The sequence below is a fragment of the Betta splendens genome, chromosome 16 (assembly GCF_900634795.4).
Source record: "Betta splendens chromosome 16, fBetSpl5.4, whole genome shotgun sequence".
NCBI classification, from domain to species: Eukaryota; Metazoa; Chordata; class Actinopteri; order Anabantiformes; family Osphronemidae; genus Betta; species Betta splendens.
In genome coordinates this window covers 7,409,438-7,435,771 of record NC_040896.2, presented here as the reverse complement: position 1 = coordinate 7,435,771, position 26,334 = coordinate 7,409,438, and the positions used below count along the sequence as shown (strand labels likewise).

The following is a 26,334-nucleotide window of genomic DNA, read 5'->3' as shown; positions in this document are numbered from 1 at the left end:
TTTTTCCTAATGGGAGGTTTAGTCCTTCAACATTAGCCCCAAATCATTAGTAAGATCTCTGAATATGAATAAGACAAACATGAAGGCCTTGGGTGGATTTCAGCACACACACTGGGAGCATCATCCCTAGTTCACCTTCCTCCAGCTATTAACACATTATGTCTTGTTTGTTTAGGCCCCGCAGAGATCAAAGTGGAGAAATAACACGATGCAGGAGCTCATTCCACAGCTTCAGAGGTGCTGGTCTCCTGCTTAAGCCTGCGGTGCTGTTAAACCTGAAGTCACTAAGTAACCATGGTCCAAGGAATAATCATAACAACCTGACCAGTGCTGTATTTATACTCTTTGTTGCTCTATTTATCATTGTTTTAAAATGTCTAATTATTTTATTGAGCTACAATCAACTGTCAAAAGGCCTTTGTCGTCTCCAAAACAAAGCATACGGCTGCATATTCCACTTTATTCCTGTGCTGTCAGGCTCAAGCACAGCTGGCGTCCCACAGAGGGGGATTTGTTGTCATTAAGCCCAGAGCAACTGATCTAGAGGAGAGTTCTGCCATTGGTTGGACCGGACGCCAAACTAGGACCCAGTTCCTCACGGACCAGACTTTGGATGAGGTGGTGATGTTGTGACAGAAATGTTCAGGTACTTTTGGGCATATTTGTCCATTCTTTTCCTTTATGTCTGTCTTCTTTTTCTCACTCTGCCTCTCACACACCTTCACACACTCTCCTCCACTTCCCACACTCTAATGGCAGCCGTGTAACAACCTCCTCTGAGATAACTGCCTGTCGGCCTCTGCAGCCAGCAGTCGGAGGGCTTCCTCACAAACAGTGGGCCAGACATGATAACCAGCCTGTTGAGGACTGGTGTTCCCCCCCTGCTGAGCGGTGACACAGATAGACAGCTCAGAGGCCTGGTGGAGCAAACATCCTCGCTGCACGGAAACCCAGAGCAGGAGGAAATAAAATACCTTCCTGTCGGCCACAGGGGCAGAGAGGACACTGAGAGGATGTGTTGCCATGTTAGAATTACTTTGTTTTCCTGGTGAAGTCAGAAGAGAGTAGAAGAAGGCACAAGTGCATCAGGTAAATTTATAAGATTATGTGATTTATCTCATTCTGGAAACAGGACCTGGCTTCGTTTCCAGAGTCAGGGTCAGGACAGAAAACCATCAACCCACATTTAGTAAAAGGCCTGTTCTAAGACACTTAAAAACTGATGCACAGTCTAAGGTTTTAAAACTATAATCTGTGTTTAAAAGAAAAAAGCCTGAAGCTGTTTCAGTTAGTCAGATGCTGACACAGTCAATCCAGGACCAGTGTTTATGCAGACGAAGAAAATAACGTGAAAGGTTTGGACGTCAAAGACAATAACTTATGATCGGTTTGGTGTGAAATACTGCCACCTACTGACTGGCTGTGGCTCTACGCTCAAGTCACATTAAGTTTTAATGAAACAACCTGATAAATATTATTATGACTTAATGAATTTGATTTGATTTTATAGCAATAAAGGTCACACTAGTGTCTGTCCGTTGTCTTGTACATAACTATATTTATCGATTACGTTCGTAAAGTAACGTTTGTGTTTTAACGTTTAATAAATGGTTGTGTTGTGGTTGTAACGATACTGTGACGTACAGTATGTTAGTGCACCAAGACAAAAAAGATAAGATCGTTTGCAGCCTGCAATGCTGCATCCGGAAGCTTAGGCCGCGTAGGCTGGGCTATTGTGACGTATTTCCGGTGTCATGGCTGCTTCCTTGGAGAACGCGTGACCGGTTGCTGTTGCCGAATGGTTAAAGTTCTTTCTTTTAATCTAATGTAGCTAGCTAATAGTTAGCTGTCAACATCTAAACTAGATCCGGGTTATTTACATGTATTGAACGTGGTCGCGTTGTCTTTGAGGAACGTTTACAGACGCAATAAAGAACTTACCATTTAATAATTTACAATCTGACTGTGGTTTATGCGTTAGCAAGTCAATTTGACTATTGTTTTAGCGGAATAAACACTAACCAAACCACCGACCGGATAGTTTTTATAACATGCATAGTTCTAGTTCAGTCAAACACGATAACAGATCAGGGTTTTGAAGTCAGTCGGTTGTGGAACTAAACATAAAGTCATTTAAACTTGACCTGTTAATACAAAGGTTTTGACGTCGCTGGGCTTTTTACAGACATTTGAGGGGTAAGCAATTAAACACAGCCTCAGCAAACAGTTAATGTACAGAGCTTAAGAGATGAAATTAAGATTTAACTGTGCTATGTAAAGACAGCACCAGCATCAGGTCCAAACTCCAGATTCGCTGACAAAACAAGAGAGTCTGGGTTTTTCATACTTTACCTGCCACCGCTCATCCTTGGCCCAGTGCAGATCTGCAACCAGTAGACCTATGATGAGGTTTTTATTCTTGAGCTGTTGATCTAATTTTTTTAAACCCTTTTGTGAAGATGGCAGACACTGGAGAAGAGAGAAGCTGCGGATTAAAGTTTGCTGAACAGCAGCTCCTGCGTCACGGCTGGGAACACGGTAAGCAGTATTGATGTTGTAGTTCAAAGATCTTGTTTTGTTGCATCATGACTGTACTGGCTTATTATTTAGTATTGTTGTGACCAACTTTCACTGTTTACAGGAAAAGGATTGGGAAAAGGTGAAAATGGCAGAACAGAAGCTATAAAGGTCAAATTGAAATATGACAAAGGAGGGGTGAGTGATATGTGGGTTAGGAGGAACCTACTGCTTCCATTCTGTAACTGGATCCATCAGGTTTCTTACAGTGCTGTTTGTAGACTCATACACTGCTCTTCTTTACCAGATTGGTCATAAAGAAGGGGAGCAGTTCACCTTCCACTGGTGGGATCATGTTTTCAATAAAGCATCTTCAAGTCTGCAGGTGGAGTCCGATCATGTAGGTGTCATATTTACAATTTAAACATGCTCAGTCACCAGCATCAGTTATATTAAGTATAATTACTCAGACATTTCCAAAGGGTAAGAGCTGATTCATGCCCGCAAATCCTAACACATTCACCTCCTTCATGTGTGAATGTGGCTGCATTTAGCCATCTTGTCAGTGTGAGTATATTTTTGGAGCAGATTGATGCGTCAAAACAACACTTCAGCTTTCATTACAATGAAAAACATCTCCTTTACTTTGCATAATAATCTAAATCAGCTAGTGTGATATTTACAAAGGTCAGTTGTTTTCTGTTATCCAGACTGGCATTAAATTAAGGAAGACTGCAGATGAAGTTGAAGACAATGGAATGATCTCAAACAAAAAGCCCCGGAAAGCCATGGAGGCCAAAGCCAAACTATATGGATGCTTTGTCAAGGTAAGAATAAGAAAACTTTTAATAGTCCCACAATGGGGAAATTTTGTCTTACAACAGCGCAGAGTGCGATACAGGAGAAGAAAAATATAGCAGCAGGAAGAAAATACAGATCAGTGAAACTGGGTTGAGTTGGCACAGTATAATACAGTGATCAGAGTGGGTATGCAAAAATGTCCTAAATGTAATCTACATATCGCACAGTTTTGTGTTAATCTGGATTATTAATGGATGTATTCATGATAAAAGCATGTAACTCGATAGGTAGGTTTGCATTCTCAAGATTCTGGCAGTTCAGTCAAATTCTGTTCCGCTATTTGCTAAATGCTTTAATTTGTGGTGGTGACATATGATTCAGGAAGAAATAATGTTTCTAATATGTTCAACTAGTCCATCTTTTTGTATAATGATATAATGATTTTTTTTTTATTAAAAAGTGAAACGCTTTTATAAAGCTGTCTCAAGTGAAACTGTTGGTTGATTGTTTTTTCCATGGCTCTCTTTCAGTCTGCCACACTGCTTTCTGGTCAGGAACAGCCAGAACCACAAGCGACCCAATCAGACGACAGCAGTAGTTCGGACGACGAAGGAGAAGAGAAACTGGATCTTTCGAGCACCACCAAGTAAGTTCTCATCAATGACCTAATTCATTCTCAAACTCAGTGAGAGAGACACAAAACACATCCACCTTAGATCAGAAGTGTTCATTTAAGTCCAGAAAGACTAAGATGTGTCTTGATACTTGACAGGCTCCCTGATGCAGATCTAATGAAGGCCTGTGGAGGCCGAACAGCTCACAAGTAAGTTGATTCCCAAAATGACACATTAGAACTTTACATCTAGCTAATGATTCTAACATAAAAAATGAATTCATTTTTTAGAAGGGGAAAATGCAGGTCTTTAATGCTTTTCTTTAAACTCCTTCAGAGGAGCGAGGCACGGTTTGACAATGAGCGCCAAGTTGGCAAGACTGGAGCAGCAGGAGGCTGAGTTCATGGCTAAGTACGGCGGGAAGAGCCAAACAGCAGCAGCATCAGTGATTCTAAAAACCTCTCAGGCAGCTGAGCAGACACCAGAGAGGCAGGAGGAAACACCCAGTAAACCCCAGAGAAAAAATAAGAAATCCAGTCAGAACAGTAATGACGTAAACACTGATCGTGTCTGGAAATCCTAAGACAGATGTTAAATTAAAAAGGAAGAAAAGGAAACTTAGTGAAAAGGCTGAGGAAATAACTGAGGACAATGTGACGCCTGTCGAAAATGAAGTAGACCGTTCTCACAAAACTAAGAGGAAACACAAGAAAAAAAGCAAAGACGAAAAAAGAGCGCCTTCACCTGCACCTGAGGAGATGACTGAACTGCACACGGACGCTAGAGAGAAGAAGAAGAAGAAGAAGAAGAAAAAAAGCTCCAAACATCAGAACGAGGAAGAGAAGAGCGATTACACAGAATCCCCCCAGTCAGAGGTCGTTGACAACTGTGATTTGAATCCCAGAATCCAAGGTGGGCTTTTTCTGGAAGAAGAGGAAGTTTCTGTAAAAGAATCGGTAGTTAAACAGAAAAGAAAAAGGTGTAAAACGGACAAACTCCCTGCAGCGCAGAGTTTAAATGAGGAGGAACCTACTCCAAAGAAAAAGAAGAAGTCCAAGGAGTAGTTGGTTCTTAAGGCGACTTCTCCATGTTTGTGCTGGACCTGGACTGTGAGGAGCCTCAGCTGAATCTGACTCCTCAGCCAGTTGATCAAACCAACAGAGTTCTCAGATTCAATTGACTGATGTCAAAGGCTTTCTGTTTGTTTGAGGAAGTTGACACCTCTGGTTTATAATAACAAATTAAAAACATGGAAGTACACAACACAAAAAAAACAAAAGTCTAGGGTTTTCTATATCATGCAAGTTTTTTTCCCCTTTGACTCGTTTTGTAATCTCAAGTTTTTTTTACAGTTTTAAGTTCCAGAACCTTTTTACATCTATGTCTGTCATATAAAGTATGAAAGTAACAACATGCAGCGCTGTTTGTTGAGGTAACAGTTAATTGGCCTGTTGTGACCAGGTTTGCAGAAACGAGCAGTAATAAAGTAAAAAAAGAGCACATTTAAACATCACTGTCATAGTGTAACTTAATCTTATCTTGTGACAACAATATGCAAATCATCAAGTTCCAAACCTGAGTAAATAACTAAGTCGAGCACAGGAAGTGAGTTTCCCAGCATCACTTTACAACAGCATCATGGCATTTACACAGCCTCACTCCTCAAAACAAATGTTTTACACCATCAAAACCTTATGTGTATGAAAAGCATTTTAGACCGTGGTGCTTAGCATCCTAACCCACAGCAAGAGCTGGGTTTGTGGGTTCCCTTCAGGTCCCCAGCTCAAAGGCACGCAGGCAGGTTAGTTGGTGACTGGTCCTCTTATACCCCCTCTGACCCCCAGGAAAAGCTCCTCCACTCAGGTGACTTCTACAGTATGTTCATCAGTTTGATGCCTTGAAGATTCGCTTGAATGAACGTATTTCTGGAAGACACCAAAGCTAGTTTGACTTGATTAGGACTTGACTCTCACAGATGAACCTGTTCAACATTGAACATTTTGCTGGGGCCCAGTTGCTTGTATAGTTCATTACAGGGATCATCAGAGCACATGGAAGAGATGTACCAAATACTCCTTTTATCCAGTACCTACAAACACAAACGTGAATTATCAATACTTGGATTCAGTGCAACTAATAAAACCAAAGAACTAAATGGTGTAGTACAGTACAACAATTACTATAAGAACAATATTAACTTAAATTCAAGGGTTCATAGGAGAAAATGCATCTTACTGTAGCGTGGCAATTCTCCCATCAACCCAGGTCCAGTTGTTGTTAGCTCTTTGCTTTAAACCCATCCAGTACCCGTGAAAATCATCGTAGTAGCGCTTGATGTTAGTACTAATGAAGCTCTGTAGCTCAATCAAGAAACATGTAAACGTTTATACTTGATTTGTTTAAGGGTTAACTGTAACTCCAGTTCACAGTTCAACCTTTGAGTCACCATGGAAACGTGGAGCTCACCTGTTCTTCCGGGTTGTCAATAACGAGCAGGTCTGCACCATTGCTTTGGCAAAACGTCCTGCTGTCGTCCCATGTTCGCCAAGGAGAATCGTTCTCATAGAACAGGTAGCACTTCTCCTGAAACTGGATCCAGCCGCTCTGGCACGGCCGGCACGCTGCATTCACACACAAACGCACAGTCTTTTATTCTGGTTTGGTGAACGATGACCCTCAGTGCAAACACCGTTTACTTTTGTTAGGGCAGTACGCGTCCACGGGAAAGCTGTTGAATCTCAGGATGACGCCCATGGTCCAGTTGAGGTTGTGGATGTCTTTCAGCAGGATGCTGTTCTCCATGATCAGCTGCTGGTTGGCTGCAGTCAGGTTTCCCAGCTCCGCCTCAAAGTTTGCTTTCCCGTCATTCATCATCTTAGTGACTATGACAAGCACACGACACTTGTTAGTTGTAGGTTGTACCTAAGGGTATTTTATGGCCCTGAAGTCACAGCCTCAGTGCAGGTTCCAGGATTTCTCAAGAAACCACAGCACGTTAGATGCTGAGAGGAAGCTGAACTCTCCAGCAGCGTTAGGTAACAGGCTGACACTTACTGTAGACGATGGCGATGATGCTCAGCACTACGACGATGCAGAGTGTCCCTGAACACACCACTAACAGACGGAAGTGAGGGGAGCGTGAAGCTGCTTTAACTGCTTCACCTGCTCACAGTGAGAAGAACCTCAGTCATTTTTACAGCTCCACTGAGACCAGAAATGAATTATCAGATGTTTAACTTGCTTTGTGTGGTACTAATGTTCCTCTTGTCTGTGGAATCACCAGCGTCTTTATTTGCCTCTGGGTGACAACATGAAAATGAGAAAAGCACAATAGAAGCTGAACAACGTTTCACAACACAAAGGTTTTGCGTGAGTCCCAGTTCAAACTGAGCCCCATGTTTAATTCATTTACATATTAGATTTTACATACACTTATTTGCATATTAGATGTTTATCTCGCTGAATTTGAAATGGTCCTTTAGCCAGTCATAAACAACTTCTTAAAACTTTGTTGTTTGGGGTATAAAACTTCAGCTGGAACAGATATCAGATATTTCAGAACTTACTTGGTGAAACATCAACACTTTTCTTCTCACGTTTGACTGAAGAATAAACAGTCAAGTCGTGATTCGCCTCTGACAGAGAAACAGAATCAAACAGCTCCATGTCAGACCTTGTGGCCCCATAATTAAAGATACATCATTTAAGATTTGATTCAAGTGCTATTTGAAATACAAGCAATCATTTTACTATTATAACAATAAAAATATCATTCAAATGAAAGCCATATAAATCCTGTAGAGCAGTGGTCACTCACCCGTTGGAGCTGGTTGACTCTTACTTTTGAAAACCACTTCAGAGTAATTTACTTCTTCCTCCATCCTCAAACAACAAAGTGGGTCATGTTAAATCCGAGCTGACAATGAGAGAAGAGGCTTCAGGAGGTGGCGCTGAGGCAGAATCTCTGCTTCTGTTCCTGTAAAAAACCAGGCGTTTCCTCTTCCCTCTGTGTAATATGAAAAGCAACTTCTCTGTTTGCTTTACTGCAGTGAACCAAGCGTCAGTGGTTTCACAAGATGTCAGTGTTGAACACGCTGATGAACACACGTCAACTAATACGTGATCAGTTCACGTGTGACGGGGAATTTTTAAATAAATAAACACAAAGAAACTTGATAAGTAATAAATACTTTTAATCAATTTACACATGAACACATTTATACACATTCCTGCATTTGTACAAATGTGTTTGTCTACACACGTTTATATATTGTTTAATTATTGTTTATCTGTGTTAACATCCTGATTCTGTTGCTCAAACACCACAATGTAACATTTATGACTCCTATGTTCGTAGTAATTCCAGCTATGGATGATAATTGTGAATTGTTTTAGTCGGTGGTTTGGTTTAGAGCACGCTCAGGCGGTGCCGGGTCCGATGAGCTCATCGGGCCCGGTTCTGTCTAATTAGGTCTAATCAGGGCTCTTCTCTCACAGATCCATCGGTTCTTCATGTAGCAGCCCGTGTTCTGCCAGTTGGCCAGAGGATCAACTTCAGGCAGGCTCAGACCACATGAGACAGTGCTACTCGCTGTTGTCCTCCAGTAACTAGAGAAGGAAGAAAGCAGTGTCTGTGTCTGTCTGTGGCGAAACATGCAGTGAGTAAAAGTTGTGTGTTTCTGTTGATTAACCTTCGTTGAGTCAGACTGTGAACTCCCAGAATGTCTGAAGTAATGCTGCGTACAGTTCAGGTATCGTGTGTGTGTTGTGTGCTTGTGCCCGTGTGTGTGTGTGTGTGTGTGTGTGTGTGTGTGTGTGTGTGTGTGTGTGTGTTGGTGTGTTTGTGTGTGTGTGTGTGTGTGTGTGTGTGTGTGTGGGGTTGTGTGTGTGTGTGTGTGTGTGTTTTGTTTTTTTTTTTTGTTTGTGTTTGTGTGTTTTTGTTTTGTGTGTGTGTGTGTGTGTGTGTGTGTGTGTGTGTGTGTGTGTGCGTGTGTGTGTGTGTGTATGGCCTTACGACACGGTTAAGTTCCATTTGTTCAACCACATCCACCGGCCCGTGTTCCTTAAACCGATCCAGTAGCCGTGCTTGTCGTCGCAGTACCGTCTGGTGTGATTACTGATAAACTCCTACAGAGACACACGATGGGAAGCTTTATTTTAGCTCCGTATGTGGCCGTTTGGTTTAAATGTGTAGTTTCAGTGCAGCATTAGATATATTTAGTTGATTTTAGTGGAAATGTTATCTACAAACTATCCTGAGACTGGAAGGTCCAACCTGCTCGTCCTGGCTGTCAATCACCAGCAGATTTGCTGTGAAGGTTTTGCATTCATTCTGACTTTCCTCCCAGGTTTTCCATTTGGATGAATACGTGCCTCCTGAAAACAGGTAACAGTTCGACTGGAACTGAATCCACTGGTCCAGACAAGGTTGACAGGCTCCTGTTGAACAAGGCCATAGTGTCAGCATGTCGGGGTCTCACTGCCTCTGTACCACTGCTGTGTGTTGTTGGTTGGTTTACCGTTCTGGGGGCAGTAGCTATGCACTGGAAACTGCCTGTGCTCCAGAACCGCTTCAAAGGTCCAGTTGAGCCTGTCCCTCTGCTTGGTCAGCTCCTCTTTCTGTCTCTGCAGGCTGATGTTTTCCCGTTCTGCCTCTGACATGACTGTGTTCACTGCGGTCAGGGAGGAAGCTCTTAGTATCAGTCACTTTAAGTCCCAGCTACACAGACAGACACTTACGGCTGATCCAGAGGACGACGACCGTGCAGAGCAAAAGCACGCAAGCGACCCCCAAACCTGCCGCCACCAGGTGGAGCTGAGGACGGGCTGCAGCCTTAGTTTGGCTCTCTAGGAAAGCAAGTCAGTTCATTCTACATCAGAGCGTGTACATGTGAAGCATCCTCGTTATGCAGGAAAGGCACAACTGACCTGAGCGCTTGGTATCACACGCGTGCTCCTCCGTCTTCACCTCATCGTAGATTACTTCTGTGTGAGTTGGCATCTCTGCAACAGAAGCTGAACTCATGAGATCCTGGACGGTGCTGTTGCTGCTTTACTTCCTCATTGTGTTGGAGTTTGCAGACACCTCCACTTCATGTGTAACATTAATGTACTTTTAGCTAAGTTAACCAAATATTTGTGTGACAGAGATATGTCTTATAAACATATGATCACTTTTTCATTAATCTCCCATCTATCACAGCTGGCCTTTAACTAGAGCAAAGCAGGGACTCAACATCTGGAATAAGTTATAACTGTATGTTGCCAGAAAAGTATTTTCTTCCTTAAAACCTAAAACCTGACCTGCTCTCCCACCAAATAAACTATGACACAAATAACTTAAACAAAGATCAGAGGTCAATAAATATATTATGATTAAAACTGTTGAAGTATCTGTAGTTGTGTAACTGGGTTATACTGTTATATTGTTATAATTACACAAAATCTGATTGTAGAACTATATAATAATATTATGCTATATCTAATTATATATGTTATACCTGATAGTAACAGAACTGGAGCCCCTCGTCTTTATTTCTTCTTCTTTGTTTTTTTCTGCATTGGGGATAAACGTGGGCTGCACTCCCACACTCACTCCTGTCATGAGCCCGGTGGGAGACGTGTGTGGTGTCCAATAGTTTTATATTAGGTGTTGTTCAGATTGTTTATATTTGTTATCTCAGTCATTACCGTTTTATACATGTACAATATGTCAATACTTTTAGATCCCAGAGTTTCGTGTTCGTTTAGTTTTGTTTATCGACACCGCTAGCTTGAAGTCGTGCTAACTTCAATCAAGCGTCTGTGTCTGGTGCGTTTAGGTGCAGGAGAGAGGGCGGGCATTTACTGTGGTGTGAGTTGTTGTTTCATTCTGTTATCAGGTATGTGAACATGTTTCATCCATTTTACGTATTTTAATAATTTACGTCGTTGCAGCGCGCGCAAGCCCTTTATGTCATGACTCCGGTGGAAGGGGTGCAGGAGAGAACGCCGACATTTACTCTGTTGTGGGCTGTTATTTTATTTCTGTTTGTCAGAGTAAACTGGACGATCGTGAATCCTGGCTGAGTCGATCCTTATAAAACTACACAACGCAGAACCCCCCCGGTCACAGTTACATTTCAGTACAAAGACTTAAATAATGTTCAAAAACTCACCATATACAGAAACTTTATTATTGATAAAAGTCACTGTCTTATAATTCAGTCCTTCTTCCATCGCTTCGTCTGAGACGATAATTCAGTCGCAGCTTCAAATTCAGCAGCAGATGAATGAAAATTCGTCGTCATTGTGTGAAGTTTGTCTCCTAAGGGTGAAAAAGGAAACAGTTTCTTGACTAGTTCTTCTTTTTGGCAGGATTATGAAAGACCCGAACAGATGTTTTTGTGTTGTGGCTCATTTCCGTTTCTACAAGAAAAGGGACAACCTGTCACATTTGTTTGTGTTAAACAAAAAATTAGAAACACCAGCAGATGTTGTTACACGTCCTCACTAATTCTCCTTCGCCACTAAAAGCTGTTGTCTGCGTTCGTGATTAAACAGCAAAATACTTTTTAAATTGCAATAATAATGTAAGAAACCAGATAAAACCAATAAAAGCATGACCAAAAGACGCCTGTAGCGCCTACGTACAACCACAAGGCGGCGCAATAGAGCAACGATATAAGATTGTGAAATGCTATTAATTTGGACTAAGTAAACACAAACACGCAATATAAACAGTAGTAAGTAAATTATATTATTTTTATTATAGTAAAATGTATTTTACTTTTGAAAAGTAGTTTGAAAAACGTTCGTCAGGTGAAGTCCAGGCTTCGACAAATCAGCGCGCAGCAGGAAACGCGCGCGCCTGGCAGCGAACCAACAGCGGAGCGACGGACGCGGCGTCACAGGAAAAGCTCTCGGGCTGGAAGTTAGTTCGTCCGTCTCTTTAGGTTCTGTGCGGAGAGCAGCGATGGTTTGCGGAGGCTTCACCTGCACCAGGAACGCGCTCTGCGCCCTCAACATCCTCTACGCGGTAGGTGGAAGCGTTTCTGCTGCGGCGGCTCGAAGCCGAACACGCGAGAAGTGAAACGAAAGTCCTAAAGTAGCAGACGTCATTTGTACGGTTGGCGGTGACGCGGAGCGGCCTGGCGCTGGCGTGGAGGCAGACAGGTGTGGAGGCAGACAGACAGACAGGTGCTGGTTTCTGGCGTGGAGGCAGACAGGTGCTGGCGTGGAGGCAGACAGACAGACAGGTGCCGTTGTGGAGGCAGACAGACAGGTGCTGGTTTCTGGCGTGGAGGTAGACAGGTGCTGGCGTCGAGGCAGACAGACAAGTGCATGTGTGGAGATAGACAGGTTCAGGCGTCGAGGCAGACAGGTGCTGGTTTATGTCGTGGAGGCAGACAGACAGGTGCTGGTTTCTGGCGTAGAGGCAGACAGACAGGTGCATGTGTGGAGTTAGATAGATAGGTGCTGGCGTGGAGGCAGACAGACAGGTGCACGTGTGGAGGTAGGCAGGTTCAGGCGTGGAGGCAGACAGGTGCTGGTTACTGGCGTGGAGGCAGACAGGTGCTGGTTACTGGCGTGGAGGCAGACAGACAGGTGCATGTGTGGAGGTAGATAGATAGGTGCTGGCGTGGAGGTAGACAGGTTCAGGTGAGAGGCAGACAGGTGCTGGTTTATGTCGTGGAGGCAGACAGACAGGTGCCGGCGTGGAGGCAGACAGGTTTGGGCATGAAGGCAGACAGACAGGTGGTGGGTACAACATGAGGCCAGCGCTCAGATAGCACTAAGCAACAACAATGACTCCAAACACTTTTCAGCTGCGCTGTTTGTCTAATGGACTCATTGGCCAATGAGCTGCTGCTCCGTGTGCATTAGTCACTTTATGATGGGACTCCACTAACATTCAGACACTCAGACTGCGACCATTAGGGCCGCGCTGCTAATGCTCTGCTCTTCATTGATCGGCTGTTTGCTCTTCCTCCTCGTTTTTCTCCCTGCAGCTGGTGAGTCTGCTGCTGATTGGCGTCGCCGCCGGGGGGAAATGTGTGGGTCTGGTGTCCAGCATCCGGGTGGTGGCGGTGGTGATCTGCGTGGGCGTCTTCCTGTTCCTGGTGGCCCTCGTGGGGCTGTGTGGGGCCCTGAAGCACCACCAGGTCCTGCTCTTCTTTGTATCCTTCAGCTGTGTTTAAAGTGGGTGAGGATGAGTCAGTCACGTGTGGAGCAAAGTCAACATCCCACAGCTCAGACCGTTTGGATCCTCTGCCGAACTGGTTTTAAACTGGTCGCGTGGCAGAAGCAGCTTCTTTTCCTAAACGCGACCCAGTACATGATCGTCCTGTTCGTAGTGTTTGTGCTGCAGTTTTCCGTGTCCTGCGCGTGTCTGGCCCTGAATAAGGAGCAGCAGGTACCGTTTGTCTGCTCCACTCACTCCAATCACTTCACACATGCTGTCGTTTACGCCGCTGTCTCCCCGCGCGCAGAACCACCTGCTCGAGGCCGGATGGAACAAGTCCAAGTCCACTCAGCGCGACGTGGAGCAGACACTGAACTGCTGCGGCTTCCTGTCCTTGAACAGTAGCGACGCGTGTGCTGCGGTGAGTGTCTGGGTGCTTATTATGGTCTGGTGCTTACTGAGGCGCTCACATGTGCTTCCTCTTGTCCAGAGCTGCGCTGCCACCCGTTCCTGTGAAACCTGCTCCAGCATGATCCAGCGCTACGCCGGGGAGGCGCTGCGCTTCGTGGGCGGCGTCGGCCTCTTCTTCAGCTTCACAGAGGTCGGTGAAAGGTCACCGGCGCCGGCCGCATCGTCACGCGTCATGCTGCATATTTACTAAACGCACGCGTGTTGGCGCTGTTTCAGATCCTTGGCGTGTGGCTCGCCCGCAGATACAGGAACCTCAAGGATCCCAGATCGAACCCTGGAGCCTTCCTATAACCCCTATAACCACACACTCTTCACACTCGTGGTGGTTTTTGTCCTGTATTAGTGAATAATTCAGCTGAAAGTGGTGCAGACGAGTAGCGTCATAGACGCTTGCACGAAGCTAAACAACGAACGAAGGAACGAGCCATCGCTAAAAAGCCTCTAAAGCTGTTTTCTTGCTTTCGAATTCATGTTTGTTAATTTTGACTTCATAAAAACACAAATCATAGACTTAGTCACTTTAAATAGTAAATGGTAAATACCATTCACTTTAATATTTAAGTTTATTTCAACAGATGCCTTTGTTAAAGGAAAAGACTTAATTATTATTTGCTGCAAATTACAATAAACGGGTGCATTATGTCCAAACACAGGAGCTGTTTTTATTAGCGGAGGACTGTCCACAGCTGCTCCTTTAGTCTATTCAGGCTGTGCTGCAGCTTCTCATGACTCCATGCAGGAGAAGCAGGTGAAGCCTGGAGGCTGCAGCTCTAACACACCAAACGCAAATAAGGTGTGTGCTGCTTGAGAAGCCGTGTTCAGACCACGCATGCACAGTTAGTTAATGTTTATGTGGACATTATGGCTTCATGTTCGTCATTGTACAGCTTCTTATTTCCTTAAGATAAACATGCAAACTGGGAGAACACGCAAACGGCCTCCGATACGGTGCTGATAAGAACACGTTCACTCACAGCTCGTGTCATATGAACGGTTGCCATGGTTCCCATGCCTTCGTATCAGGATGCCAACCAGGAGCTGCTGTCACTACTTAAATAGCGTATGTGTGTGTTTGTGTGTGTTCGTGTGTGTGTGCGCGTTCTACATCAGATTGGGGCCCAAAATCCTTCTTTTTTTTTTTTTTTTTTTTTTTTATACTTAAAACTTTTGTGAAGTGTAGAAAGTAACTGGCTGCTGATACAGGGTCAAATGTCATTTGGGGAACTCTGGAAACACGTGGTGAGTAATGTTTATTATGGTTAATCTTGTTGTGGCTTCTTGACCTTGACCTTGTAAAGTTATTTTTGTCTTTCCATGTTCACCCTTGTTTAACACAGCTTTGGTTCTAACGTCTTTATTTTGGAAGTGTTTAAACTAAAGGCAAACTTGTTTATGACCATCTATTTAAAGCTTTTGTGTCTTTGTAGTCGTCTTCGACCCATTTTTATATATCTTTGTTTCTCTGTTTTGTATTTCAGACCCCGTCAATGCTTTGAATTGACTGGTTCGTGTTACAGCGACATCTAGTGTCCGTGAGTCGTCTGTGCAGGTTCACGGTGCGTTGACTCAACGTGGTCGCTAGATGTCGCTGTGGGGCGTGCACTTGTCAGCATCAATTGGAACCAGGTGATCGGCTGCAACATTCGAAGTCTGCGTGGATTTGACGACTTTACGAGAGTATTTGAATAACTACAGCCAATAAGCCACAAAGTGGACGCATTGGTGAGTGTGAAATGCTCTTCAGAGTATTTTCATAAGTGACGCTGTGTTTTACAGGAGTAAATGATGTGACCTGCTCTTCTGTTTCCATCTCAGACACAGTAAAGCTGATTCTGCTTCTCCACTGAGCAGATGAACGGTCTCTATCGGTGGAAACAACCTCAAGCCAAGGGAGAATCATAACAAGGTCAGTCCATGGTGACTAGAACTCAGGGAAGTTCCAGTAACAGCACATTCAGATTTTTATTTTGGACACTCATTGCCTGATTTTAGCCTGAGACAAAGTGATGCTTCAATTTTACGCTCAGTTTAATAAAAAGGAATCAGCAACTTAACAGCTTGTTAGGAAAAAGGCATTAATTTGTTTAAAATATTTTGCTTCAGTAAATTATTGAACCATTTATTGTCCTATAGTCCAATGGATTGGTTGTTTAAAAGGTTACTTACTGACTAGAAATAGAAATCAGAGCTTACAAAAATATACTGCATATAGTTTACTGTATATAATTTATAATTTGAATAAACAAATACTTGAAATTTGTCTGAAGCATTTTTATTAACATTTTACATTAATTTCTTAGTGTACAAACCAATTAAAAGTCTGATGGATATACATAAATACAACAATCTGTAGCTACTCTTAGTTTTTGTAATTTTTCAGCCATTTTAATTTACCTTAGTTTACTTTTAAACCCTTTTCAGACATTACCCAGAGTCAAAATTATTTTTTTTAGTTTAACATTTTTATTAGGCTTCCTGTACATTCTTGTACCAAACCGCACGTCCATAATGAAGCAGACTAAAGAATTTGGAGAAGACAGAGTAAAAATAATATGGTTAGAACTCAGGATCATATAAACGAAGCAAGACGAGGATAAAAAGACAAAAGAAATACAGACATACGCATGTATCTGAACAGAATTAATGTGAGCAGATCTTAGTCAATTGTAAATTTAATGTGTTTTTATGAGTAGTATTCTTTCAGCAAAAGCAGGCTCAAAGGAAAAAAAGCAATAAATAGGCACAGGGACACATTAGCATTCTCCATGTAGTCTAGACGCCGCATTGAGCGACAGCTGGATGGAAGGGAGGAAGAAAACGATAATGAGAAAACTGCCGCTTGATAATGAGCTGAACATGATCACGAGTCTGGAGAGAAGGCTCTGTGCGTGTTGGGGAACTGCTGAGAGCTGAAATCCTGGTCGTCCCTCACACGTTTCTTGATGTCTGATTTAACCTGGGGGCAGAAGGGTGAACAGCTGTTATCTTGTTGAGACAAAGCAGCATGTAAGATGTCAACAGTCACTGTTTCCCCTGGAAACAAACGGCAGTAATTACTCAGCGACACACAGGTTTACAACAGTGTCATGAGTCAGTGATAGCTTGTTTATAATGACTTCAATTGATCAGCTAATCATTTAGAACAAAAAGTGAATTACCCTTTTTGTATAAAAATTAAATGAACGCTAAACTCACTGAAACGTGCGATTGTTAATGTTCACTGACCTGTTCTGAATACGCTTCCTTCAGCTCCTGAGTTTCAAGGTCATCTTGTAATCGCTCAGCAGAAGTGATGGGCCTCACTCCTGCTGTCCTGGCTGCCTGGCTCACTGCATCTGAAAGGGAGAGGAGGCTTCCACTTCCCTGTCCCGTCTGAAAACACACAAAAGGTGAGGACAGCCGACACATCATCGTTCAGGCGACTGACGGTTACTACTCTACCTTTCTACGTTTCGCTGGCATGCCATGCAAATAGGCATCTGACAACGGAGGCTGAGCCTTCATTTTCCTCTGGGTGATCATATCACACCTGATGATGGGCACCCATTCCTGCAACATGTACAAAAACACAAAAGAAGCCCGTGATAATTTAACAACTGGGATTAAAGCAGAATTTGGCTTCAAACTAAATTTAATAAAAAGATAAACTCATGTCATTGGGACTTGAAATGAAAATTAGCATCAATTAGAGTAAATATTTCTTTTAAAACTGCCAAAAATGTTGTTCATCTGCATACATTTTCATAACAATGCTTCATAAAAAAAAAACACTAATAAAAATGTGGGGTGTCTTACAGGGGGGACAGCAGCCGCCCAGGTCTCTGACTCCTCACTCCCTCCCTCAGCTCCTGCTGCTGCTCTATTGCCACCCAACGGTGCGGCTCCTCCTGTGGCTCCCAGGTCCCCAGGCACCACCCTCGTGTCCCGTGACGAAGCCCTTGTATCGTGTGACACAGACATGGCCTCTTCTGCGGTGGTGGCTGCGGCTGGTGACAGGGTGTCCCCGATCTTAAAAAAGGGGTGAACAGAAAAATGAGGGACCTCAAATGGCAAAGCAGGACCTAAATTGTGAACGTGAGTGAAAAAGACGTCATACTCACCGCTGCACTTTGTGCTTGTTCAAGCTCTTGTGTGCCAGTTGCAGAAGACTGATCTCTCTGTGGAAGAGTATCATCTATTATTTATTAGTTGTTTCAGGCTAAAAAGTAACATGATATGCTAACAGCCGTCAGATGGAAAGGTCTGTGTTGTCTGTATGTAAACCTTTACACATGAATATAAAGAAAACTAAGTTGGTTTTGAATATAAGACTGTAGCCAATAAACTGTAAATATCTGAAAGCTAAATGTCATTACCTGCGTGTGGACTATGTAGTTCTGGATTTGCTCCTGGGAGACTGGAACGTGCTCCAGAATGACTTGCAGCCTCATCGTCATCATGCTGGTCACCCAGTTCACCAGACTGGGGCTGATGTCGCTAGACATTCTCCGCTGAAACAAAAGTGAAAGGAAATACAGCTTGAACCCTAATAAAAATGTTCAAAGTTAGGTGGAATATGCAACATAGTCTATATTTCATTTGTTGAAGGGGAAAAATTATGTATCAAATCTGTAAATTGTGTTCTCACCACTAAGAAAAGCATCTGATATTTTATCAATTTTTTTTGCATCAACGCAGAATCTGAGGAAACTGAACCACTGTATACTGACTATTCGGTGGTTGATGACTGCAGTCAGAGCCCTCTGGTCTCCTCCCAGGCAATGGAGGTTCAGAGCAAGACATTCAAACAGTGCCTGGTTACACATCTGCAGCAGCCGAGGCCCAAACGAATCATCTGTAGAAGAAAAGTATTCATGTTTTAAAATGATCAAAAATAATACAGGTAATTTATTTCCCTAACAAATTCTCTCGTCCCCAGTGGGGCTAGAAAGAATTTTTACATTTTACTGAAAAAGTGGAAAAACGATAACAGGTTGCTATATGAACTGAGGTTTACCCGTGCAGCGCAGAATGTGTGTGGCGATGTGAGTTAGCTGCTGTCTGAAGAATGACATGTTGGTCTGAGTAATATCGACACCTTCCAACACCGTGACAGAAGACTCTCGCTGTGGGAGGTGTAGAAGATAAGATTTTTCAGAAAATACATGTGCAACTAATCCACACAATCGTCAAGTTTTACATTAGTTGAAATGATATGTAGTGAATTACTGGCATCAAGAACTTACAAAGCTCTCAGTGATGTACTCCTCCAGTTCATCAACAAGACTGTTTGCAGCATCCTGGGAAACCAAAACACAGTTAGTGTCACACAAGTGTGAGGGTTAAATCACACAATCTATTCAATGCAATCATTTAAAAGAACACTGATATGTGGTGAGTGGTACTGACAGCAATGTTCTGGTCTGTGGGCTCTCTGCCATTGAGGTAGTTCTGTGTGAAGAACTGGGACAGCTGAGGCTGAATACGACCCAGTGGCTGATGCTGGCCATGAAGCAGCATCACCAGGTCTGACATGGTGAATGTTTGGCATACCAACATCAGCAGCTCTCCAAAAAACCCTGAAAACCATAAATAAACAAAACCAAAAATAAAGTCAGGATGTGTGACATTGCCATTTTAGACATTTTGTGACACTTTCTGCTGCAGTTTCTCACCGGTAGGATCTTCGGGACTAATGAAGATATTGGTTGCTTGGGACAGCCTCTGCATGAACTGGGCAATGCTCTCTGTGTCATTCTGGGCCTGGCCCAGAGAGCCCATCATGGTGCTCAGGACACCACGGACGATGCCTGTGAACAGTTCTGGGTTGAGGGCTTCGGCTGCTGCAGGGCCATGGGGAGTTGGACCGGCTGCTTCATTTGTAGTGGTACCAGAGGGAGGTTGGGGTGGAGAGAAGATTGGCTGGGCCTAGAAATCAAAATTAAAGTTAGTTTAAGGTTACTAGAAAATTAGGTAATTTACTTAATCACTAGGAATAATTGCACTTCTGTCCAATGTTAGGAATTGCATATTTAAGCACTTACCTGCTGCATGAATTCACTCACTCCCTGAATGAACGCTGGGACTCCAGACGTGGTGACTGTGATGGAAGGGGCTCCTCCAGGGCCCGCACCAGCCACCCCCAGGAGAGAACCCAGGAGTTGGCTCAGGTCTGGGGGCAGCTCCTGGGATTGGGGCTCACTGGCATGAGGCTCAGGTTGGTTTGGTGAACTAGTAGTGTTTGCAGTAGGTGGAGGTGTTGGACTTGAAGTAGAGAAAGAAAAAGAAGAGGTAGAAGATGAGGAGGAGGTCTGAGATGAAGAGGAAAAGGAGGACGAAGAAGAGGAGGATGTGGATGAGGAGGATGTGACTGTTTGACCGGCTGTGAAAGAACAAAAAATAAACATGATTGTAAACGATTGTTGATCAGTGATGAGTCAAGCTATGTTCGGTGTAAATTTAACAACCGCTCACCCATTTGTCCTGGAAGCAGGAGCTGTCCAACCAGCCCACTAATCATCTGGTTAAGAGCCGCAGGGTTAAAAGCCTGTGAAGCAAGGTATATAAAATAATTAATTCCCATCATAAACAGCCTCAAAAGTCTAACAATTCATTGACATTGTTCCCACCTGTCCTTGCTGCTGGCCCGGCATGGCAGCCCTTACATTGATGGTAGTTCCCCGGGTGCCGAACGGTGGAGGTGCCATGTTGGGGGCAAATGGTGGCCGGCTGAACACGACTCTTGTCTGGGGTTGGGGGCCGGTATGAGGAGGGGGTGGGGGAGCAGTGGGGGTTGTGGTGGGTGTGTTAGGACCAGTCGTGGTGGTTGAGGAATTGGCCGTTGAGCTGTAGCCAGAAGGAGGGGCCTGGGGTGGGGCCGGTTGGCCGGTGGCAGCAGCGGTGGCAGCACTCGTAGCTACAGCAGCAGCGTACTGGCTGATCTGCTGCATGAGGTTGCGCATGAAGTCGGGGGGAAGTGCACCTGAGGGAAGGAGGAGAGCTTACTGGTGTCTGATTTTAGCTGGATTCAAGTTGGAAATGAATTCTTTGGGGCAGCAGCTGAATTAGATGCACTATTAGTCTGATAATTATTAGCCAAAACTATTTTTTCCCCCAAGAATTAGTGAAACAATTCTCTTAGACTTGTGGGTTTCACGACCACCCGGTGTGATGGAAAATGAAAAGCTATCAATGTTTTACCTGGTTGTCCAGGAATTTGCTGGCCAGCTGCTGCAGAGTTTACACCCGGGCCTACAGACAAAAAGGGCAAATGCTTTGAACTACACATTATTCAACAAACATGCAAAAACAATGACATTGTGCCAAATAGATTATTCAGAAGATATTCATGGCAGCGGCACATAGACATGCAGTCGTGCAGTAGACATTTTACTCTAATGCACTGCCACCCAGCAACATGACATAACAGGATTGATCATGTGAAGCATTCAATCAGTGGCAGGTAGGGGACAACACACCATCCGCGTTCATCTGCATCATGACCACCGGGACTGCCTGGTGGCTGATCCTGATGACCCGGGGGCCAGCCTGTCCCTGCCCAGCCTGCTGATTGGACGGGGAAGTCTGTGGGGGGGAGGTCTGTCCCTGACCTGCCTGCTCGGGCTGGCTTGCCAACTGAGTAGGTGGTGCTTGTCCCTCAGTGCTGTTAGCCGCAACAGTCACTGTGGCACCTAGGTTCATCTGTCAGTGAAGATGCATTAAGTGTGATTACAATTACAGTTTCACAACAACAACAGATTTAAATAAAATATGCCTGTGTTTACTTACCTGAACAGGGATGTGGTGGTGCACAGCTCCAGGAAGACTGACTGGGGTGGCATAGTGGGAAAATGGCCGGACCACATGTAGGTGACGCGGCACTGGGCTCATGAGGTTCAATCGCAGATCGCTGAGGGCAACCAGAGCGTTGCCAAGGAGACGCAGACACTCCCATGTCAGAACAAGAGTTTGCTGGTCCTCCTCTCTCTCCTTGAAGAGATCAATCCAGCTGTTAATACTTCTGGGATTTTAGCTAAAATACACCAATCATCTGCTAACACTTATACGACTCCCTTACTTCCCCCAGTGTCCTAAAGTCAAAGTTAAAGGTCAATCAAAAAATACTTTAGGCTTCAACACTAATGACATTCTCAGCTTTCCCCAATCTGTTTGTTTAACTGTCAGCTGTTACTAAATGGTCAACATTATCTCTAAATAACATCAGTAAGTAATTGTGAGCATGGTAACATTAACAAATTAGTAAAAAAAGAAACTCCTGTGTGTAAATAAAGCCTCGTTTTGAACTCGTCCTGTTTTAAGAGTTGTTATTTAATGATTGTTCTGAATCCAAATCCTACTGGGTTGTTGTTGTATTCTGCAGTAGTGGCTGTTTCCAGGATGGTGTGAGCTCTCTGGATGAAGGGCTGCAGTCTCTCCTCCACTCTGCGCAGCTCAGTTAACATCTCTGCCAGCTCAGCTGGACTGGGATGACTAGGATAAAAAAAGGAAAGGCAAAGCTGGGCATGAGTAAACACAGTTATCTGTCCTCAACAGTGGCAAACAAATGCCTCATCATTTGTCATAAACAAACACAAAGAAAATAGGAAAAACAACAATTTAGATTATTTCTACACAATGACCCTGCAAAGTTGATTGTTGTTTAAAATAATTTAATTTGTCTGAGTTATAAAGTGTTAATGTAATGAAATAGATCAAATTTGCTTGTGAAACATCATGCTATGATACAAGTCACTAAGGAAGAATTTATGTCTTACTTGGGTCCAGGTTGGGGAGTTGGTCCCTCAGAATGTGCTGAAGAGGTAGGTGCAGGTGGGGGAGTTGTCGGAGGTGGGGAGGTGTCCATGGGCTGGGCACAAGGAGACGGAGTGGAGGTCGTAGAAGATGATGAGGGAGGAGGTGGAGCAGCAGAAGTGGTTTCTGCGTGAGAGGATGAATCGCTTGGTCGAGCCTGTCAACAGATACAAACAACAGGGTTAATTGTTGATTCAAAATGCAACAAATCTTAAACTTCAGATGTGACAGCTTCACCTCCATTCTGTGAATAACATCATTGACGTCTCGCAGTAGATTCTCTGCTAAAACCAGCCTCAGCCTGGGCTCGCTCTGCACTGGCTGGTCCATATCAATGTGAACATTCACAGATCCGTTACTCTGGCACAGAAAAGGTTACAATAAACATGACGAGGTAACGATGTGTTGGATAATATCAGTCCTGAATATGTTATTTTACCCCAGTGCTGGTTGTAATTCTGGCGTTCCTTGCATTCTCTCCCATAGCAGAAACCATCTGCTGAACTGACATCTTTAAATAAGAGGACATTATAGAGTAAATGCTCTTTATGTTGCAGAGCTAAGACACAAGACAAGTGTTCAGTTGGCTATAAGAAACACTGGACAACACATTATTATGTACATCTTTATAGAAGAGTGATTCATTCAATCCCAAAAACATCACTAACGATGGCAAATGTAAATCAATACATTTTTCACTGAGTGGGGGCATTTATACAATTCACTACGATAAAAAGAATCACTCCAAGATAAAATGTTACAATCTTATTGGGTTGCATCTGCTCTGCGGCAGAGACAACAATAAAAAACACTGTCTCTGGAAAGAACAGACCTACCTGTATCTGCTGGGGGTCCATAATGTTGACTGGAAGGTTAACAGTGCCAAGCATTACATAGCTGTTTGCATTCCGATCGTGTGGAGGCACTTGGGATGTTCCCTGGGAGGACGGGGACGGACCACTGTCAGCTGAAGAACCTCCTGAGCCGGAGCCAGGCTGAGAGGGTGGAGGGGGCGCCCGCTCTACAAGATGTATCACTTTACCACCCACATCTGGAATACATTGAGACAAAAAGATGACATCTTGTGTGAGGTTATGTTTCTTTTTAAAGGAGTTTTAGCTTTTGGGAATCATAGGTGATTTACAGAACTCATTGAATTGCCATTTACAAAAATGATGGAACATCAGAAAAACAAAAAAGAAGAGTCTTTATAAGAAGCCAAATAAGAAACATATAGGTGGTCCTCAAATAAAGCTCCACATTTCTTTAGTGAAGCCGTTCTTACTTACTGTAGTCTGCCAGAGTCCTCTCATCCTGCAGGACCCTGCCCTGGTAAATCAGCCTTTGTTTGTCTACAGGGATTCCCACTGAGTGCGCAATGTGCTCCTTAAACTGCTTTACTGTCAACTAGAAAAAAATGCAAGTGGTGTGAGGCAGACATAATCTCAAAATTCACCCTGGAAAAGAAACCAATGACTTTACCTGAGCCCCGACAGTGTAGCTTCTGCTCTGGGAGTCTAATGTTTTCACTGTGACTTCTATCTCTGCAGTTTGCTCGTCCATTGTGTTTCTGTATCCTATAAAACAACAAGGTCCAGGGACAAAGACAAAGGATTGTTGAGTGAACGGTTGTTACGGTTATTGTCATAACGTTCTGTGAACATGTGTTCAGAACAGATTTTTACAGTTGAAGGGCTGTTTGCGTTGTGATGCAAAGCATCAGCCCCAAATCTTTATAATTATAACTATGCTGCACATTACACGTTCAGATGACGGTGATTACGGAAATTCGTAATTTTGCTTAGCCACGGTTAACAGTTAAATTCCTAGAATGTATTTACTTAACCTGGATCAGAATATATATTGTAAACAGCGAATACCTCAAATGAAAAAACAAACCACAAACATATGCTATATTATGCTAACCTTAACAGCGTCATTTAGCAAACGTTAGCATCATAATCTCAGCTACTTAGCTAGCTAATTGGCTTAACTAAGGCTTGACTACGTTAAGAAAACACGTTTAGCTATGTCTTGACCATGAAACACAATATCAATCTGCAGCACTTTGACCAGTGTCATTTCGCTGCACTAAAGCTAGCATTAAACGGGTAACGTTGCCCAGCCCGACACCGTTAGCTAGAGCTAGCAGGACATAGCTTAGCGTGACTTGGTAACCAGGCAGACGTCGCTAAGCTAATGCTAAATATGATAAAACCTGATACACCAGCGGTAATATGCTGTGTCTTGCTTATTGGCATTGCGTTTTCAGCAGTTACCTGACAGGGCCACACTATTCTTTTGACTTGTCCAGTGTATGTAGCCGTTTCTTTTAATCAAATAAAACGCAAACGACTTCCTAGTTGAAGCTCCGGTACTTGCCAGAAGTTACCAGTGTGCCGGATGTGACGCCGGGGCGACGCCGGAACTGCTGCACTGGGGAAGGAAAATGGCGAATCTCGTGGAGGCAACGACCAAACAACAGTTTGAAGAATTTCTAGCCAAAGCAGGAAAAAGCCTGGCTGTGGTGCACTTCCAGGCGGCATGGGCTCCTCAGTGCGGCCAGATGAACGACGTGATGGCCGAGCTGGCCAAGGAGCACACGCACACCACGTTTGTCAGGCTGGAGGCGGAAGCGGTGCCGGAGGTTTCGGAGAAGTATGAGATCGCATCTGTCCCCACTTTCGTTTTCTTCAAAAGTGGGCAGAAGGTGGACCGCTTGGACGGCGCCCACGCTCCAGAGCTGACCAAGATGGTGCAGCGCCTGGCGGTGGCCGGCGGCTCCGGCGGGGCGGACGGCAGCGCCACAGACCCGAACCAGCGGCTGAAGAAGCTGATCAACGCGGCCCCCTGCATGCTCTTCATGAAGGGGTCGCCGCAGGAGCCCCGCTGCGGCTTCAGCCGGCAGATCGTGGCCCTGCTGAAGGAGCACAGCATCCAGTTCAGCAGCTTCGACATCCTGTCCGACGAGCAGGTGCGCCAGGGGCTCAAGACCTACTCCAACTGGCCCACCTATCCTCAGCTGTATGTGAATGGAGAGCTGGTGGGTGGACTGGACATAGTGAAGGAGCTGGCTGAGTCTGGAGAGCTGGAGAACACCTGCCCAAAGGCTGTCACCCTGGAACACCGCCTAAAGACCATCATCAACCAGAGTCCAGTCATGCTGTTCATGAAAGGCAACAAGGAGGCTGCAAAATGTGGCTTCAGCAGGCAGATACTGGAGATTCTGAATGGCACCGGACTGGATTATGACACCTTTGACATCCTGCAGGATGAAGAGGTGCGTCAGGGCCTCAAGACGTATTCTAACTGGCCGACCTACCCCCAGCTGTATGTGAAAGGAGAGCTGATCGGAGGCTTGGACATAGTCAAGGAACTGAAAGAGAGCGGAGACCTGCTGTCGGTGCTGAAGGGGGAGTCGTAGGTGGTTCGGCCACACCATCAGAACCAGGGAACAACAGTCTGCCACCGATCGACCTTCCGTCACCGATCCAACACTAAAACATGTAGAGTTAATAATGAAATTGTTCGCTTAGAACAGAATGTGGATAGATTCATGTGCTTGACATCAAAAATGAAACAGCAGATGAGAAAGTATTTACTAAAATTGTGCATCAGATTAAAACTAATTACCTCTGTGCTTGGTGTGGTTTTCCAAATCTCTGCAGCTAGTGATTGGTTATAACACCACCTCCTTGTCTGACTCTGGGGAATAATTGTTTTGGTTATCTGTCACCTTTGTTCACCTGAAAAGAGAGTAAAACTATTTTTTCCATAGCCAATAGTTACATTGGCTCAAATATTTGGTTTGTTTGCTGTTGTTAACGCGATAAAACCATGTAAAATAAGGAAGGCTTGGTGTCGTTCCTGGCTCATTCTTTAATAAAGGGTGCATTAGAGGTTTAGAAAAAAAGATGTTGATCAGCACGGTCTATTGTTCCTCTGTTATTGAACTGGGTCATGAAAACGTTGCGCACA

General features: G+C 44.1%; 6 protein-coding genes across 10 annotated transcripts; 3 read left to right on the top strand and 3 right to left on the bottom strand.

The window, feature by feature from the left end:
- Positions 1 to 1,652: 1,652 nt before the first annotated feature.
- gpatch4 (G patch domain containing 4) lies at positions 1,653 to 5,440 on the top strand. The gene is given in 9 exon segments (XM_029128176.3): positions 1,653 to 1,784; positions 2,460 to 2,538; positions 2,642 to 2,715; positions 2,825 to 2,917; positions 3,228 to 3,344; positions 3,849 to 3,964; positions 4,091 to 4,141; positions 4,269 to 4,497; positions 4,499 to 5,440. Coding segments are annotated over 8 exon segments (1,257 nt in total). The 5' UTR covers positions 1,653 to 1,784; the 3' UTR covers positions 4,997 to 5,440.
- LOC114842559 (natural killer cells antigen CD94-like) lies at positions 5,284 to 7,887 on the bottom strand. The gene is made up of 8 exons (XM_029128179.3): positions 7,750 to 7,887; positions 7,499 to 7,567; positions 7,174 to 7,230; positions 6,987 to 7,094; positions 6,629 to 6,814; positions 6,399 to 6,553; positions 6,168 to 6,286; positions 5,284 to 6,021 (listed from the first exon to the last, which is right to left on the bottom strand). The coding sequence occupies exons 1-8, from the start codon at positions 7,811 to 7,813 to the stop codon at positions 5,874 to 5,876; spliced, it is 906 nt and encodes a 301-aa protein (XP_028984012.1). The 5' UTR covers positions 7,814 to 7,887; the 3' UTR covers positions 5,284 to 5,873.
- A 221-nt stretch (positions 7,888 to 8,108) lies between these two features.
- Positions 8,109 to 11,329, bottom strand: LOC114842560 (natural killer cells antigen CD94). The gene is made up of 7 exons (XM_029128180.3): positions 11,090 to 11,329; positions 9,861 to 9,935; positions 9,672 to 9,779; positions 9,452 to 9,604; positions 9,208 to 9,371; positions 8,947 to 9,059; positions 8,109 to 8,540 (listed from the first exon to the last, which is right to left on the bottom strand). The coding sequence occupies exons 1-7, from the start codon at positions 11,148 to 11,150 to the stop codon at positions 8,396 to 8,398; spliced, it is 819 nt and encodes a 272-aa protein (XP_028984013.1). The 5' UTR covers positions 11,151 to 11,329; the 3' UTR covers positions 8,109 to 8,395.
- Positions 11,330 to 11,626: 297 nt separating this feature from the next.
- On the top strand, positions 11,627 to 17,917 carry LOC114842564 (tetraspanin-13-like). 3 transcript variants are annotated; one of them, XM_029128184.3, is made up of 10 exons: positions 11,627 to 11,949; positions 12,923 to 13,090; positions 13,246 to 13,326; positions 13,403 to 13,516; positions 13,586 to 13,696; positions 13,783 to 14,359; positions 15,045 to 15,288; positions 15,382 to 15,472; positions 16,816 to 16,955; positions 17,364 to 17,917. In XM_029128184.3, the coding sequence occupies exons 1-6, from the start codon at positions 11,887 to 11,889 to the stop codon at positions 13,855 to 13,857; spliced, it is 612 nt and encodes a 203-aa protein (XP_028984017.1). In that variant the 5' UTR covers positions 11,627 to 11,886; the 3' UTR covers positions 13,858 to 14,359; positions 15,045 to 15,288; positions 15,382 to 15,472; positions 16,816 to 16,955; positions 17,364 to 17,917. The 3 variants fall into 3 exon arrangements, with proteins under 3 accessions (XP_028984017.1, XP_055359007.1, XP_055359006.1); XM_055503032.1 differs by having other exon boundaries at positions 13,783 to 14,805; XM_055503031.1 differs by having other exon boundaries at positions 13,783 to 15,288.
- On the bottom strand, positions 15,823 to 24,772 carry bag6 (BCL2 associated athanogene 6). 3 transcript variants are annotated; one of them, XM_029128174.2, is made up of 25 exons: positions 24,636 to 24,772; positions 23,839 to 23,933; positions 23,646 to 23,763; positions 23,193 to 23,407; positions 22,796 to 22,867; positions 22,594 to 22,716; positions 22,320 to 22,513; positions 21,903 to 22,035; positions 21,334 to 21,534; positions 21,024 to 21,246; positions 20,746 to 20,796; positions 20,175 to 20,527; positions 20,020 to 20,092; positions 19,590 to 19,927; positions 19,221 to 19,473; positions 18,955 to 19,124; positions 18,792 to 18,845; positions 18,563 to 18,671; positions 18,276 to 18,400; positions 17,922 to 18,056; positions 17,667 to 17,723; positions 17,362 to 17,574; positions 17,008 to 17,115; positions 16,792 to 16,938; positions 15,823 to 16,522 (listed from the first exon to the last, which is right to left on the bottom strand). In XM_029128174.2, the coding sequence occupies exons 2-25, from the start codon at positions 23,917 to 23,919 to the stop codon at positions 16,427 to 16,429; spliced, it is 3,642 nt and encodes a 1,213-aa protein (XP_028984007.1). In that variant the 5' UTR covers positions 23,920 to 23,933; positions 24,636 to 24,772; the 3' UTR covers positions 15,823 to 16,426. The 3 variants fall into 3 exon arrangements, with proteins under 3 accessions (XP_028984007.1, XP_028984008.1, XP_055359005.1); XM_029128175.2 differs by having other exon boundaries at positions 21,156 to 21,246; XM_055503030.1 differs by having other exon boundaries at positions 24,739 to 24,757.
- A 33-nt stretch (positions 24,773 to 24,805) lies between these two features.
- glrx3 (glutaredoxin 3) lies at positions 24,806 to 25,996 on the top strand. The gene has a single exon (XM_029128178.3). It carries the CDS (start codon positions 24,806 to 24,808, stop codon positions 25,778 to 25,780), a length of 975 nt encoding a protein of 324 aa, XP_028984011.1. The 3' UTR covers positions 25,781 to 25,996.
- The last annotated feature ends 338 nt before the right edge of the window (positions 25,997 to 26,334 follow it).

Excerpts from the sequence above, each read along its gene's own strand:
- LOC114842564 (XM_029128184.3), top strand. The coding sequence starts at position 11,887 with ATGGTTTGCGGAGGCTTCACCTGCACCAGGAACGCGCTCTGCGCCCTC. Across the intron at positions 11,950-12,922 it reads CCCTCAACATCCTCTACGCG|CTGGTGAGTCTGCTGCTGAT; the intron begins GTAGGTGGAAGC and ends TTCTCCCTGCAG. Across the intron at positions 13,697-13,782 it reads TCTTCTTCAGCTTCACAGAG|ATCCTTGGCGTGTGGCTCGC; the intron begins GTCGGTGAAAGG and ends GCGCTGTTTCAG.
- LOC114842559 (XM_029128179.3), bottom strand. The coding sequence starts at position 7,813 with ATGGAGGAAGAAGTAAATTACTCTGAAGTGGTTTTCAAAAGTAAGAGT. Across the intron at positions 7,231-7,498 it reads AAGTGTTGATGTTTCACCAA|AGGCAAATAAAGACGCTGGT; the intron begins GTAAGTTCTGAA and ends GTTGTCACCCAG. Across the intron at positions 6,554-6,628 it reads CGCGTACTGCCCTAACAAAA|CGTGCCGGCCGTGCCAGAGC; the intron begins GTAAACGGTGTT and ends GTGTGAATGCAG.
- glrx3 (XM_029128178.3), top strand. The coding sequence starts at position 24,806 with ATGGCGAATCTCGTGGAGGCAACGACCAAACAACAGTTTGAAGAATTT.
- LOC114842560 (XM_029128180.3), bottom strand. The coding sequence starts at position 11,150 with ATGGAAGAAGGACTGAATTATAAGACAGTGACTTTTATCAATAATAAA. Across the intron at positions 9,780-9,860 it reads GTGTGATACCAAGCGCTCAG|AGAGCCAAACTAAGGCTGCA; the intron begins GTCAGTTGTGCC and ends TTGCTTTCCTAG. Across the intron at positions 9,372-9,451 it reads TAGCTACTGCCCCCAGAACG|GAGCCTGTCAACCTTGTCTG; the intron begins GTAAACCAACCA and ends CTTGTTCAACAG.
- bag6 (XM_029128174.2), bottom strand. The coding sequence starts at position 23,919 with ATGGACGAGCAAACTGCAGAGATAGAAGTCACAGTGAAAACATTAGAC. Across the intron at positions 23,764-23,838 it reads GCTACACTGTCGGGGCTCAG|TTGACAGTAAAGCAGTTTAA; the intron begins GTAAAGTCATTG and ends ATTTTTTTCTAG. Across the intron at positions 23,408-23,645 it reads GAGGACTCTGGCAGACTACA|ATGTGGGTGGTAAAGTGATA; the intron begins GTAAGTAAGAAC and ends AATGTATTCCAG.